The sequence below is a fragment of the Bacillus rossius genome, chromosome 16 (genome assembly GCF_032445375.1).
Source record: "Bacillus rossius redtenbacheri isolate Brsri chromosome 16, Brsri_v3, whole genome shotgun sequence".
In the NCBI taxonomy this organism is placed as follows: Eukaryota; Metazoa; Arthropoda; class Insecta; order Phasmatodea; family Bacillidae; genus Bacillus; species Bacillus rossius.
This window is the reverse complement of record NC_086343.1, coordinates 11,438,184-11,451,155: the sequence shown is the minus strand read 5'-3', so window position 1 is coordinate 11,451,155 and position 12,972 is coordinate 11,438,184. Positions and strand designations below refer to the sequence as shown.

The window sequence follows — 12,972 nt, the reverse complement described above, 5'->3', positions numbered from 1 at the left end:
AAACAGTGCGAAAGGAAAACCGTGGGTAATGATAAACTAAGCAAACTAAAAAATGCAGCAGCTCATTATAGTCTCGGCTACATATGCAACAGCACTCGCACAGCACAGACACACGGAAGTTGAATGTACAGAAACCGATAGCAGCTGCCACATTGGAAAATAGCACACGCACAGCAAAAACAGCACGTGCATGGCACACAGAAAGTTAACAAACTTCTAACTTTTCTTCGTGCTGTGCGCCAATTTCTGTTTGCGGCCAATAGGCTTACACTTTGCCAGCGGCATAGAATAACTGACGGTTTGATACGTGCGTTCCAAAGATGACGAGTGAAACTAATTCGTACATGTGCCGTATTTACCTGAATACGATGCTGTGATTTTTACCAAAACGGTGGAAACTAAAAGTGGGGGTCGCGTTACAATCGCAAACTTGTATCTTGCCTTTGGGAACAACTTAGTTGAAAAACTACAGGCTCCGCATCTTAAATGTGTCACGTGTGCCTCTAGTCTGGGGCTTGCTGAACCTCTGCACACATGCAGCAGATTCTAACTTCTGGCTTGGTGTTTCAAAAGAGACCACGTAAATCACTCTGACGAAAGTTACACCATAAAGGGTCTGGTAAATATGGAAGAGATTTAATAATTTAAATAATTTTCAAGTTATATGCACTTTAATTGCAAATTTTGATACATAAATTCTTTTTCATAAACACATGATAAAAAGATTGGGGTTGTATTATATTCACAGTTGCATAATTTTCGGGTCAAATGGTGTTTATTTGCTAAATTAAACCTTTGGTAACTTATTATTCCTAAACTGTGAAATTAAATGTTTGAATTTAGGGAAGAAAAAAAAACTGCATCTGTAAATAATAGCTGACAAAATTCAAACAATTCAAACTAAAAATTTTTGACAGAAATAAATGAGGGGAAAATTTGTTGGGCTGATTCGAACTATGTACTGTGTTGTGCGTGAATGTAGTTTCGACGTCTGTGCCGTGCGTGTTTAACCGTGCCATTTGTATGCGGTTTGCGTGCTGTGAATGTAGCCTCGACTGTGCGGCCGTGGTCAAAGGCCGGAATCCACTCGGGGAGAAAAAAAAAAGTGAATCCTGAATCCGAGCATCTCGGATGGCACCGGATTATTGAATGTGTCGAAACGCCGATTGCCAAATAAATGTCCTTTCAACTTTCAGACACGCGACGGTAGCTTGTGCAGTTCCGAACCGCCGTCCTCGGAGCGACGGGAAGCGGGTCGCCTGCCGAGCATTTGGTGTATGACGTGCTGCGGTATCTCCTTGGTCTCCGGCAGGAGGAAGAAGGTGAAGACCCCGGCGACCAGCGCCGTCGCCCCGAACAGCCAGAAGACGCCGTGCGTGCCGAGGGCTGCCGCCAGGTCCAGGAAGAAGCGCGCCACCAGCGCCGAGCACAGCGCGGTCCACATGGCGACGATGGTCGAGGCCTTGTTCTTCGCGCCCGGCGAGAACATCTCCCCCATCTGGGCGAAAGGCACCGTGCCGAAACCTGCCGCAGAAACGGGGGACGTTCGTGAAATCCTGGACGGCTGCCTGGGGGGACGTTATTTGAGGCTAGGTTCGCAATATCGCAATACAAGCGAGTACACAGCAGGCGGCCGTGCACACGACTCGGGCGAAATCCGTTCCCAGTTGAAGTCTTACTCTTAACTTTAGCCAGTGAAGTTTCGCAAAGTAATTGACATCTTTTGGAAGTGTTAGTAATTAATAGAGACCTGCAAAATTCGTGGTTTCGGTGGCCTTCAGGATAGACTGCATATGCCCCCCTGAACACTCGGGCAAATAACGCAAGTTCATTGGCTGCCGACCGGTAAGTCGTCTCAGCTGGTTTGTCTGTGACTCGATCTTTCTTTGGTTGAGGGTTTATAACTGGTTGAGATTCGTCCAGATGAACAATAAGCCAATAGCACAATTATCTAAGAGGTATATGTTTGAATTCTAGCCCATCACCAAATGAATCCGCAAATTTTGCAGGTCTCTAGTAATTAACTATATCAACTACCATGTGATTACCCTGTGAGAACTGCCTAGCAGTTTGTGAACACATTTTTTTCATCATATAATGAATTCGGAATGCATAAAAATTTTAGTTAACAGTTCTAACCACGAAACATTTTTTAAGCCTTTTTTTTATGTACATTTATGGCTAGTGTTTTTTTCTAAATACATAATTGCATTAACCTTTTTTTGAAACAGGAATTACCTGAGTTTTGTGATATCTAGATATCTTTTGCCACAATATGTTTGATGACTATAGAAAGTTATAAAGTTTGGCCAGAATGGCACCCTGCTCTTCTCTCATTGGCTGTTATGCCATGCAACTGTAACAGAAATAAAATATGTTCATTTCCCTGCTATGCGCACAATCTCTCTCCTATGCACTGTTGTGAATAGGTAAGTTTGAAAACATGGTACGTTCATTCACCCTGGGATATATTTCATAGTTTGTAGCATTTCGGATCTGTCAGTTTTGCTGTTTGCGATTATACAATCTCTGTTTACACCGTGTTTGACATTTGTTTTTAATCATAAATCAAGTGGGAAAAAAAACCTATCAGGTGCGTAATTCATAAGAAGAGCTAAAGAATGAGAAAAAGAAACCCACTAGTCTTCATCCTTGCTTTCTGTTGGCTTAATGTCAAAGACATGGCAAAAGAAGGTAAGTATTCATTACCTAATTTGAATATCTAATGTGACAAGGAATCTTTAAATGTTACTTTCTTATTTTATTTATTTTTATAGAAAAGAATTGCAGTAGGACTTAACAATAGCTACATTTAGTTCTAATTTTACACAAACATATTTAGCGTCCGTAGGCAAGCAAAGGACACTTATAGTTTGCTATTCGTGTCAGTCTGTCCATCTGTAATGTAAGTAGTTTTAATTCAAATGTTATGTGATTAGGACAAAACTTGACAATTTGGTGTATAAATATTTATGGTATTTCCTAATAACATCCTTGGAGAAGCAGTACATTAATAGATGCTACTTCTATTTTTTTTTCATTTAGCAGACTTTGTTCAGAGTGATAGAGGTTTGCTATTAAAACCCAAAACTACTATATAGATATAACAAATCATTTAGAAATACAGGTTAAGTTGACAATATTAAAAAAAAACTTTTATGGAAATTAGAAATTAATAAAACAATTTAAAACAGAACAAACATACATTTAAAATAAATAGAATTTTCAAGTATATATCTTTAAAAAAAAAAAAAAAAAAAAAAAAACAATTTGTTTGCAAAACAAATTTTACATTTCTCCCAAACACACTAACTTACTACATGGCCATTTAGCTCAATTACCATTATTCTAATACATAGCCACAAAAGGAAATAGCATACTCAGACTTACTGACTGTTGAAACATGTCTAATACTTTGGTTTTTTTCTGTAGACGGCAGCAGTGGAAGCAGAAGCAAGCAGGATTCTGAAGAACATTCAGTTCAAGAGGACCGGGTAACCAGGACAGAGACAGACGGCAAGAAGCCAGCAGGTACATTCTGATTTCATCGCTCCTTTATCTCCGACAGTGAAGGATGAAGCGGAAGGATAAGAGAGATACATTCCCCTTCCCCCTCCCCACTGAAGTTTTGGAAAAATATCCAATATTTATGTGAAGGCAGTATCTTATTTTGGGTAAGTATTTTAGTATTATGATATTATGACATTATGTAGTTAATGCAAGACTTAAGTGGTTTAAGGATAAGTGTACTGGACATAGCTCTTGTCATGTATTAAGTACCTTGTAAGTAGGTATTTTTAGCCTTACGAAATAAGGTGGGAGGTGGGGACATAAAATCCTCAAAATAAAAATTAATTACAATAATATTAATTTTATTTTATATTTTGGAATAAGAAAGTTAATAGGTACCTGATATTGGTAAAAGTGTGTGGATTTTTTTTTTAAATCGTAAACAATCCTTTAAAGATAGTCAACTATACATACATTAAAAATCTCACTTAAATTTAAACATTTGAGATCCAATTTAATTTTGTACATAAACTTTGTGAAAAAAATATATAAATTTTTAATCGTTATATTAAAATGGTGAACATACAAAGAAAAAATAATAATTTTCATTAAATGTCTAAGTTCTGTGAGATTCTACTTTTCGAACATTTTAGCAGTGTTTTGGTACTGGTATTTATAAGTTTTATACATAATACGTACTACATCTTTTGAGATTCTTTGATGTCCTTAATTCTTGTTTTTGTGTGAAGAAGCAATCATGTGAACACAAACCATGAAACCAAACTAGCTTTAAATTTATGACATCACAGGGGAAGGAATGGGTGTTTGGAGAAAGCTTGAAATCGGGGCATTCGAGAACAGTTCATAGTTGATTTCAGACTTGGAAGAGCGGGAAAGACGATCTGACAGTGTCCTTGAAGACAGTGGACTTATGTTGCTGTGCCTGAACCAGGGGCCGGCTAACTGCTGAGCATTTCGTGTATGACTTGCTGCGGTTTCTTCTTGGTCTCTGGCACGGCAAAGAAGGTGAAAACACCGGCGACCAGGGTCGTCGCCCCGAACAGCCAGAAGACGCCGTGCGTGCCGAGGGCTCCCACCAGGTCCAGGAAAAACCTCGCGATTATCGCAGACCACAGGGCGGACCACATGGACAAGATAGCCGTGGCCTTGTTCTTCGCGCCCGGCGAGAACAACTCTCCCATCTGGGCAAACGGCACCGTGCCAAAACCTGCCGTGAAACAACGAATCCTGGTACAGTACTGCCAGATATGACAGGTTTTCAGTCATTGTTAGTGATGTAGACATCCAGTAATGGAACTACGGGGTGTTAATGTATTTATTACAGAATCAGAGACACTTAAGGACGTCGCAAAATCAGAATTTTGTACGATAAATATCGCTCTATTATCTCTTGCAATAATAAAGTAATTATTTTTTTTTAAGATCTTCAAATAAATATGAATCCTGAAATTTTTACATTTTAATTTAAAGTGATTTTTAAACCAGTGTAATTTTTAAATTACTTGACAGATGAATTATCTTATTACTCTGCAGAAGTGGTATTCATTATTGCGTGTCAAGTCTAGTATCTGGTGTAAACTTCATAGCGTTTGTTGACCGCCTGTTGAATTGTGTGCTTAAATTTGATTACTGGTGGGAGTGTCTGAGAGTTGGCAGCACTTCTGGAAATAATTAATGCAAAATTTCACCACCAAAGAAAATTTTGATGAGCATTCCTTACGTAAAGCATAGTTTCCTAACTTAAATTGCTTCTATAATATTTTATTTTTGCCAGTTAATTTCAAAGTGAAATTGTGTTACAGCCATTTTTAAGGCACAAAGTAGTGTTATTTTTCATCTGAAAGTGGTATTATTATCCCCAATTATTTTTTTTTGCACATTTATGTTAATTGTTTTCTAAAATATGCAAAGTTATGCAACACTCAGGAAAATTTATATCTACATAAACTATAATACAATTAAAATGGTAAAACTGTACATTTTGCTAAAGAATGCAAAATGTTGATGTCTTGGAGATTTTATTTGGTGAAAGACGAAAGTAACTACTTATGTGGAGAAGGAACCAAATATTGAAATTATTTTTAAAGCTTTTAGAACATAATTCAGTCATAGAATTATTTTATCCTGGTAACTAGATGCTTGGTGTGCAAGAAAAACCTCTATCCATCTTATTTCATGGAACCAGCACACAATTAAGATAAGTGTTAGTGAAGCAATGAAATCACAGGGTAACCGAAATGAGTAAAGTAACAGAGGTAACTAATTTTCTCCTTGGTGAGGGAGAAGGAACAACTAAAAAGTAGAGAGTAAGATAACTAAAATCCTTTGCAGATTTTTTTCTTCGTCATGTTTATTAAAATTAACATTCCTGGTGTACTTACTGTTTAATATCATTGTTCTAGATATTATTGTGATTGTTATTTTTGCTATATTTAATCAATAATGTAACTATAGTTCATAGTTGATAAATGGTTTAATCACCTCATAAGTGTTATTTAATGATTTTTAAAACAGGAAAAAGGGGGGGGGGGGGGGGGAGAGGAGCAAAATACCCAGAAAATATTTGCAACTCCTCCAAATCCAGCGTTTCCCTGGTGTTTTCTGTGAATGCTGAATGTGAAACACGCTTTTATGTGGTCAACATGTAAATGACCCTCCAGGTTGCTGGTATGTATATATCTCAAGTGGATGGTTCAACAGCAACACTTTCTATGAATGGTTTACAACCATGATGTTATCTAGACTTTAAAATAAATAAATTAAAGAAAAACAGGATGGCAAAATGACATATTGTTCATAGCCTGCCAGCAAATAGTACTCATCTTACCCAGCGTCTAGATGTTTCCTACTTTCGACCCATGAAAGTAGTGTGGTTAAACATGCTTCCTGAGTGGAAGGCTAGCAATCTTGATTTGAAAGAGACTACACTGCAAAAACCACACTTCCCATTTCTTTTAAACTGACTCATGGTTAAACTAGCTCCGAACTCGGCAGAAAATTTAAGATCAGACTTCAGGAAGTGTTGGAACACATCCTATTAATGTAAATGAACTTCTGTGTCATCTTCCTTTACGAACTTGCAAAAAAAGGTGTTCTGCACTTTACAACAAAAGATCTGAATGGACTACAGGTTCTCAAAGTCAGTGTATATATAACAGCAGTTCGGGGGAAGATGACAAAAATCTCACTCTTGAAGATGCATCTGGAAGAGAGAACTTTGAGCAGTATCGCAAGCAGCAAGCTAGTTCAACGACCGAGGATGAGACGGATTGTACAGAGACTCTGGATGGATGTGAAGAAAGCAGATCAGGGTTTGGAGAAGTCCTCAAGAATGTGGGTCAGCATGTTGTATTCCAATGTGAAAATGACTATTTTCCTGGTAACTGAAGAAGGAGTGACTTAAGTTTCATGAAGAAATCACCGAAGTCACGGAGATGGTCCACACATAAAGATGAAATGATATATCATTTTGATGATTTAATTGGAAGCATCCAAACTCCAAAGGTGATAAATCGTTGTGGTTTCTTCTCTTTCCCTGAACTCTGATTTTAGAATTGAGTTTTACACCAAAAAATACATGAGGACAAAACTGATGCCACTGAAAAAAATACCTACACTAACATTTTAAAAAACTATACTGTGATGTTAATTACCATTTTTCACAATGTTGCTGTTCTAACAGTTGTTTTATTCTGATATAGATTAGATTGTATATTTGAAAAGGCCATACCATGCTCCACTTTTTAAAAAAAAATTTAATGAGAACAAGTATGTATTGTTTCTTAAAACTAGCAACACCATCATCTTCTATTTAACCCACTATAGTGTATAAAAAAATATTAAACATTTAATTATTCCATTAAATGGAATTTTACTAGACAATAAAAATTAAAATATAAGAAAAATGGAGCAATGTAACCCAAAGTTGCTGCATAGGAAACTTACCTATGTTGAAGGCAATTATGTGCGTGACCAGCGACGTCACAGGCAGCCACCCGACGGAGGACGTGTCACTGCCTATTGCTTTCCAGTAGAAGTATGTTCCAAGCAGAGCCTAGGGGAAAAAAAAATTGCAGTATGGACTTGATAAACATGTTTTGTATAATGGATCTATGCTTTCATATGATAACTGAAAGAAAACATATTGTGACCATGCCAATGTCAAGACAAAGTTATTAGAATTGGCAGTGGATACGGACAAGATTTTATGGTTTAATTTTTATGACAATTTAGTTTTTAAAACAGGTGATTTCAGCATTATTGTTCTTATTTTTAACATTGTCTTCATTAATTTAATGTATTACTCAAAAAATATCAAACTAAATGTTTTTTAGTACTTATTTCACCAAAATAGTCTCGTTTTGACTGCCACATTCAAGATGCACTTACACAATATAATCATTAGTAATAACAATAAGCATACGGAGAACAGAACTTCAGAAAAAATATATTGGCAAATTTGCGACGTAATTAATTTAAAAACGTGATACTAATAAGACATGCAAGATCAAACATTTTTATTTTATTTTTTTAATCTGTTTAGTCCATATATCTTGGTACAAAATTCTTGCCAAATAAATTACATCCAATGAATAAACTATCATAAAATATAAAATCTTTGTGATTTTTGTTAAATTTTGTCAAAATGCTGCTTGTCTGTTTTCCTGTTTTTGAAGTGAAACTTCTAATGCGACTTCCAACAAGGTTGCGTTAAACGTTTAACGCTACCATGGAGGGGGTAGCGTTAAACGTTTAACGCTACCATGGAGGGGGTATGAAAGCACTGTTGTGTTAAACGTTCAACCCTCCTGGGGAGGGGGAATAGAAAGAGACAGAGCGAGAGTGAATGCGTGGCACTCGAACGCATGCGCGTAGTATACCTGTTACAGGCCAGCGCGAGCGTTAGCAACGAGTAGCGTCCATTATTCCAACGCAAGAGGGAGAGAGAAAGAAAGATACACAAAGGTAGAAAGTAGGAGAGAGAAAGAGAGTGAGTCGGTAGATCCCAAGCACATGCGCGTGGTATTCTTGCTGTGCAGCGAAGTAAACAGTGAAGTTTCACTTCTTCCGCGCGGAGGGACTCCACTCACTATTTGTTTTAGCTACATTTCGGTGGTTTATGGTGTATTAACTTGCATTTCAGTGTTAAGTGATGTATTTACAGGCTTTGCGGTGTTACTTCAGGTTTATCGCAATTCCACCATGTAATCTTGTCCCTAGCAATGGATTAGCAGCCTGGTGAGGGTACACAGTGGCCGGGCTCTCTGAGGCATAGTGTGGTGCAGATCAATGGTTCAATTACACGCTGGGCCATTGTGAGAGAGGTGTGGGCGAAGAGAGGGGGTGGGGGGCAAAATCCACGATTGCCAGGCACCAGGCGGGCCCCGCTTGAGTTCTGATGTCTTACCCTGATAGTACGAAAATTATTCAACTATATTAATTATATTATATTGTTACAAACGTGAGCAAGTGCCGCGATACGTGCAGGTGCACAGCTGGCTTACATCATGCGGCCGCCGCAACATGAGACGTTCCGCGCGCACTTGGGTCGCGCCTCCCCTCCTTCCAGCTCTCAGCTCCCTGACAGCTGCGGAGTTACGCGAGCCGCCGACGCGTGTTTCGAGATATTCCTGCCGTCGGGTCGGCGCGGAATGACGCGACAGGCCCCAGCCGCGCTCGTGCATTCTAGAAATGGCGTCTCTGATATATAATACGAGGACGCTGGCCTCAGAGTGAGAGTTCAGGCGGGAGCTTTCCCGCGGCGGAGTTTCCGGGGCGATAGTGCCGCGGGTGCGGTAGAGTGGCGAAGTCCTTGGACGAAAGTTCCAGGGCAGGGGTTCAGTGGAATCGGGAGTTTTCCCGCGGCGGAGTTTCCGGGCGATAAAGCGGCGAAGTCCCTGGACGAAGGTTCCAGGGTAGGGGTTCAGTTTCGGGCGATAGTGTTTCGGGCGCGGCGGAGTCCCGAGCGAAGTTCGGAGGGAAGTTCCGAGCGAGGCGTTGAGCGGATCCTCGGCGAAGGCAAGTGCGACGGCGGCGGCGGAGTGCGGCGACGGAGTCCTGCGACGGAGATCCACGAGGGGTGCTGCGGCGAGAGTTGTGCCAGAGGTGCGGCCCAGCGAGGTGTGTGGTGTGTAAGAACCGAGTGACTGGGGAAGCAACATTTCCAAGTACAATTGATTAATTGGCATTTTTAGATTATTTGCTAGTGATGTAAATAGTGGCAATAAATAAAACTGCGTGTGTAATAAAATCTTTAATTGGGGCTATCCTTTACGAACCTAGTAGTTTCCCACGACGATTTATTTCATTTTTTAAAAAATCGTAACAATATTTTTATAACATTATTTATTTAATAAATTTATACAATTCATTAATGGAATTATAGGGGATCGTGTAAGTTACATTGCAATATGCACAGATCAGGTTTACAGTTAATAAATAGCCACAGTAATGTTTACGGTCTGTAGTTATGGAATTTGAAAAGTTGTACATTAAGCAATAGGGTTGGGGGGGGGGGGGCGGGCCTTGTTCTCACTTGATGGCCCTGATCCCATCCTTTGGCAGAAATGTGATCATGAACACCGGGTCGGTATCGCAGTGTGGCTCAAGAGACCATCGACGTGCCGGAGGTCCCGTTTACCTCGAACCTATCCGTGCAGAATCATGTGACACGCGGAACTTCACAGCGATGTTTATACAACTCGCTGTCGTGGGTCGGCAGTGGGAGTTGAACAGCACCCTGATGTAAGTCACCGTGTGTTCACTCCATGTCATATAGCGTGTGACGAGGCGAAGGAATCCTAACACCAGGACGTGCACCGTGCGAAAGAAACGACTGCACAGAGTCTCGCATGGGAACAACTTTATAAGCACGACAACTGAAAATACCTACTGTTTGCGTTCCCTCGAGCTCAGGATGTAGTAGTATACCAACTTGTTCATAAACCAAGTGCAGTTGCAGTTTTTGGAGAAGGAGAAATCGCGAAAAACTGAAGTAGTTATGTTGAATTCTTCGGGGTGCTTTTTTTTTTCTTTCTTTTTTTTTCCCCTGCTTCTCACTCACCCAGGCTGCAAAACAAGTTTAATTAGAGTACTTTTCTGTAACTACCGTGTTTGAACTTTAATTTCCACGAACTTCAACGAGACACTGGGAAGTGAGTGTATGTATATAATGGCTTCGTAAATTTTTTTTACTCGAGACATCGTGGACAGAGTATGGACTTTTTTTTTTCCATGGTGAAAAGTAAGGGGGAGAGGAACCACCATTTTTTTTTTTTTTTTTTTTTTTTTTTTTTTAAGAATTGTGTGGAGGGTGGGGTGGGGGGAATATATCGTCACAAAATCACACCCTCCCCCGCTTTTTTTTTTTCTTTCAAAGCATACGTCCATGCTTGTAGTTGAGGAAAGTTGAACCCAGTGGTAAGCCACGCACCATCGACAGCGCCATGCCGGCGGAGGAGGCCATCAGCAGTGGCCGCCTGCCCAGGCGGTCCACCAGCAGCGAGCAGGAGCCCGACGCCAGGAACATCACCACGCCGACGATGATGGCAGCCACGCTCGCGTCCACGGAGCCCCCGCTCTCCTGGGAAAACACACGCACACACTGTTCGCAATCGGGGGGAAGAAAGAAGGAAAAAAAAACCCCTGCCAATCTCAATTTCCCCCCCCCCCCTACCCAGTGGCGTAGCCAGGATTTGTGTATGGGGGGTGTTAAAAAGCATGCCCTCCTCCCCCCCCCCCCCCGTATTAAAGCAGGTGGTCCGGGGGTCCTCCCCCGGGAAAAATTGTATTTTAAGGTGTAAAATAGTGCTATTTTAGCAGTTTTCGGTACTTAAATTTAAATATTATAATGGTAAAATTTGTATTAATTTTAATATGAAATTTGTTTGAGTGATGAATAAGAAATTAATTAAAGATTTGGTGCTAAGGGGGAGGGGGGGGTTGAACCCCAAACACCCCCCCCCTGGCTGCGCCCCTGCCCCTACCCAACCCAACTGACTAGGCACGCGTGGCCACACACAAACACTCTCGCATAACCAAACTCGAGAAGACGCGCGCGCGCACGCAAATACACACACAATAGTTAACATAAGCATTCCCGCTACGCCTCACCAAGATGATTCAAAAGCAAACGTCGTTTTTAACTTCCACGAATTAAAAGAATTCATGCGTCGCAAGAAAATTTTTCACTCGGATGAAACTGAAACTATCGTTCATGTACGCTACTACCCATCGCTCTGGTAGCACATTACATCCGCCTGACCTTCGGTAAACGATGTTGTGACTCCAACCAAAAAAAAATTGGTTGTCTGTAAAGTCGGTTTACGGACGATATGTTTAACGTGACAACGTCGTAACAAAAAATTGATGAAATGATTGCATACTTTTATGAATAAAATTGAATCATTTTTTATTGAATTATCACTTTTGTATGGATACAAAGAAGAGTGAAATGAAATCTACAATTTAATTGATAAAATTTACTTTCATTTGCACTCATTAATTCAAATATGTTTATTACTTTAACGAACAGATTATTTTAACTATAACTTTTATACATGTTTGCTATTTAACTTCTTCCAATCTGTGTTATTCTTTTAAGGACAGGATGATGATAGGAAAAGTAGGAAACGAATGGGAGTGTTTCAAGTTTAATGTGCCTCGAAAAAGTCAAATCAATGGTTGTTCCAATCGATTGGAAGAGAGATGCGGCGCAAGCGTACAATGAGCGTAACGGGACAATGAGCGCAACGGGACAATTTTTCGTGCGTGCAGCCGGCGTTCATCGATTTATTAGACGTCACGTCAAAAATATATATATTTTTTAATGCTAGCGAGTCTTTCAATACTCGCCAAAGATGCGTGACGTGTGTTCTCGTGTTTGTGAAGACACTTAAAATACCTAATACGAAACTCGCGACACGAAATTCAACGTAGGATTCTTCAAAATAATTCTGAGCGTGATATTATCTGTATTTGGGAGGAGTATATATATTTCGTGAGTGGAACGGAAGTCATGGAACGGAAATGTGTAACCGCGGTGCGGCCATCTGTGGCAGATGGCGCGAACCGAAGTTCGCAAAGCCAAAGCGAAACTTTGTAGTATTACCTGTTAAGTGAATTTTAACAAGGTGGGCGGTATTTTAATTAAATTCTTGGTCGAAAAATCCGAGGATTTGGTATTTTCAAAACATTTTCGCTTTTATATGTGCTGCAAATCGGAATGATACGATAGTCAACTTAGTTCCTCTGACAGCGAATTCTAGCGGCGAGTGAGGAAACTATGTGTGCTTCGCGTCAAAAAAAATGTAGTTGAAAAAACAATTTGCGTATGTTTATCACGCTCGGGATTGTTTCCAAAGAATTCTACGTTAAATTTCGCGTCAAAGTTTTCGTTTCATAATTATTGTATATGCAACGTGAGAACACTTGAAAATTTGA

At 40.0% G+C, this 12,972-nt stretch overlaps 1 protein-coding gene across 1 annotated transcript in view; it reads right to left on the bottom strand.

Annotated features, from left to right (window-relative positions):
- Positions 1–652: 652 nt before the first annotated feature.
- The window catches only part of LOC134540234 (facilitated trehalose transporter Tret1-like), a 28,744-nt gene continuing 16,424 nt past the window's right edge, over positions 653–12,972 (bottom strand). Inside the window, exons 5-7 of the mRNA XM_063382849.1 lie at positions 10,964–11,113; positions 7,477–7,585; positions 653–1,524 (exon numbers count right to left, since the gene is read on the bottom strand). Of these exons, the coding sequence (XP_063238919.1) occupies positions 1,193–1,524; positions 7,477–7,585; positions 10,964–11,113 (591 nt within the window). The 3' untranslated portion in view covers positions 653–1,192. The remainder of the gene's footprint in view (positions 1,525–7,476; positions 7,586–10,963; positions 11,114–12,972) is intronic.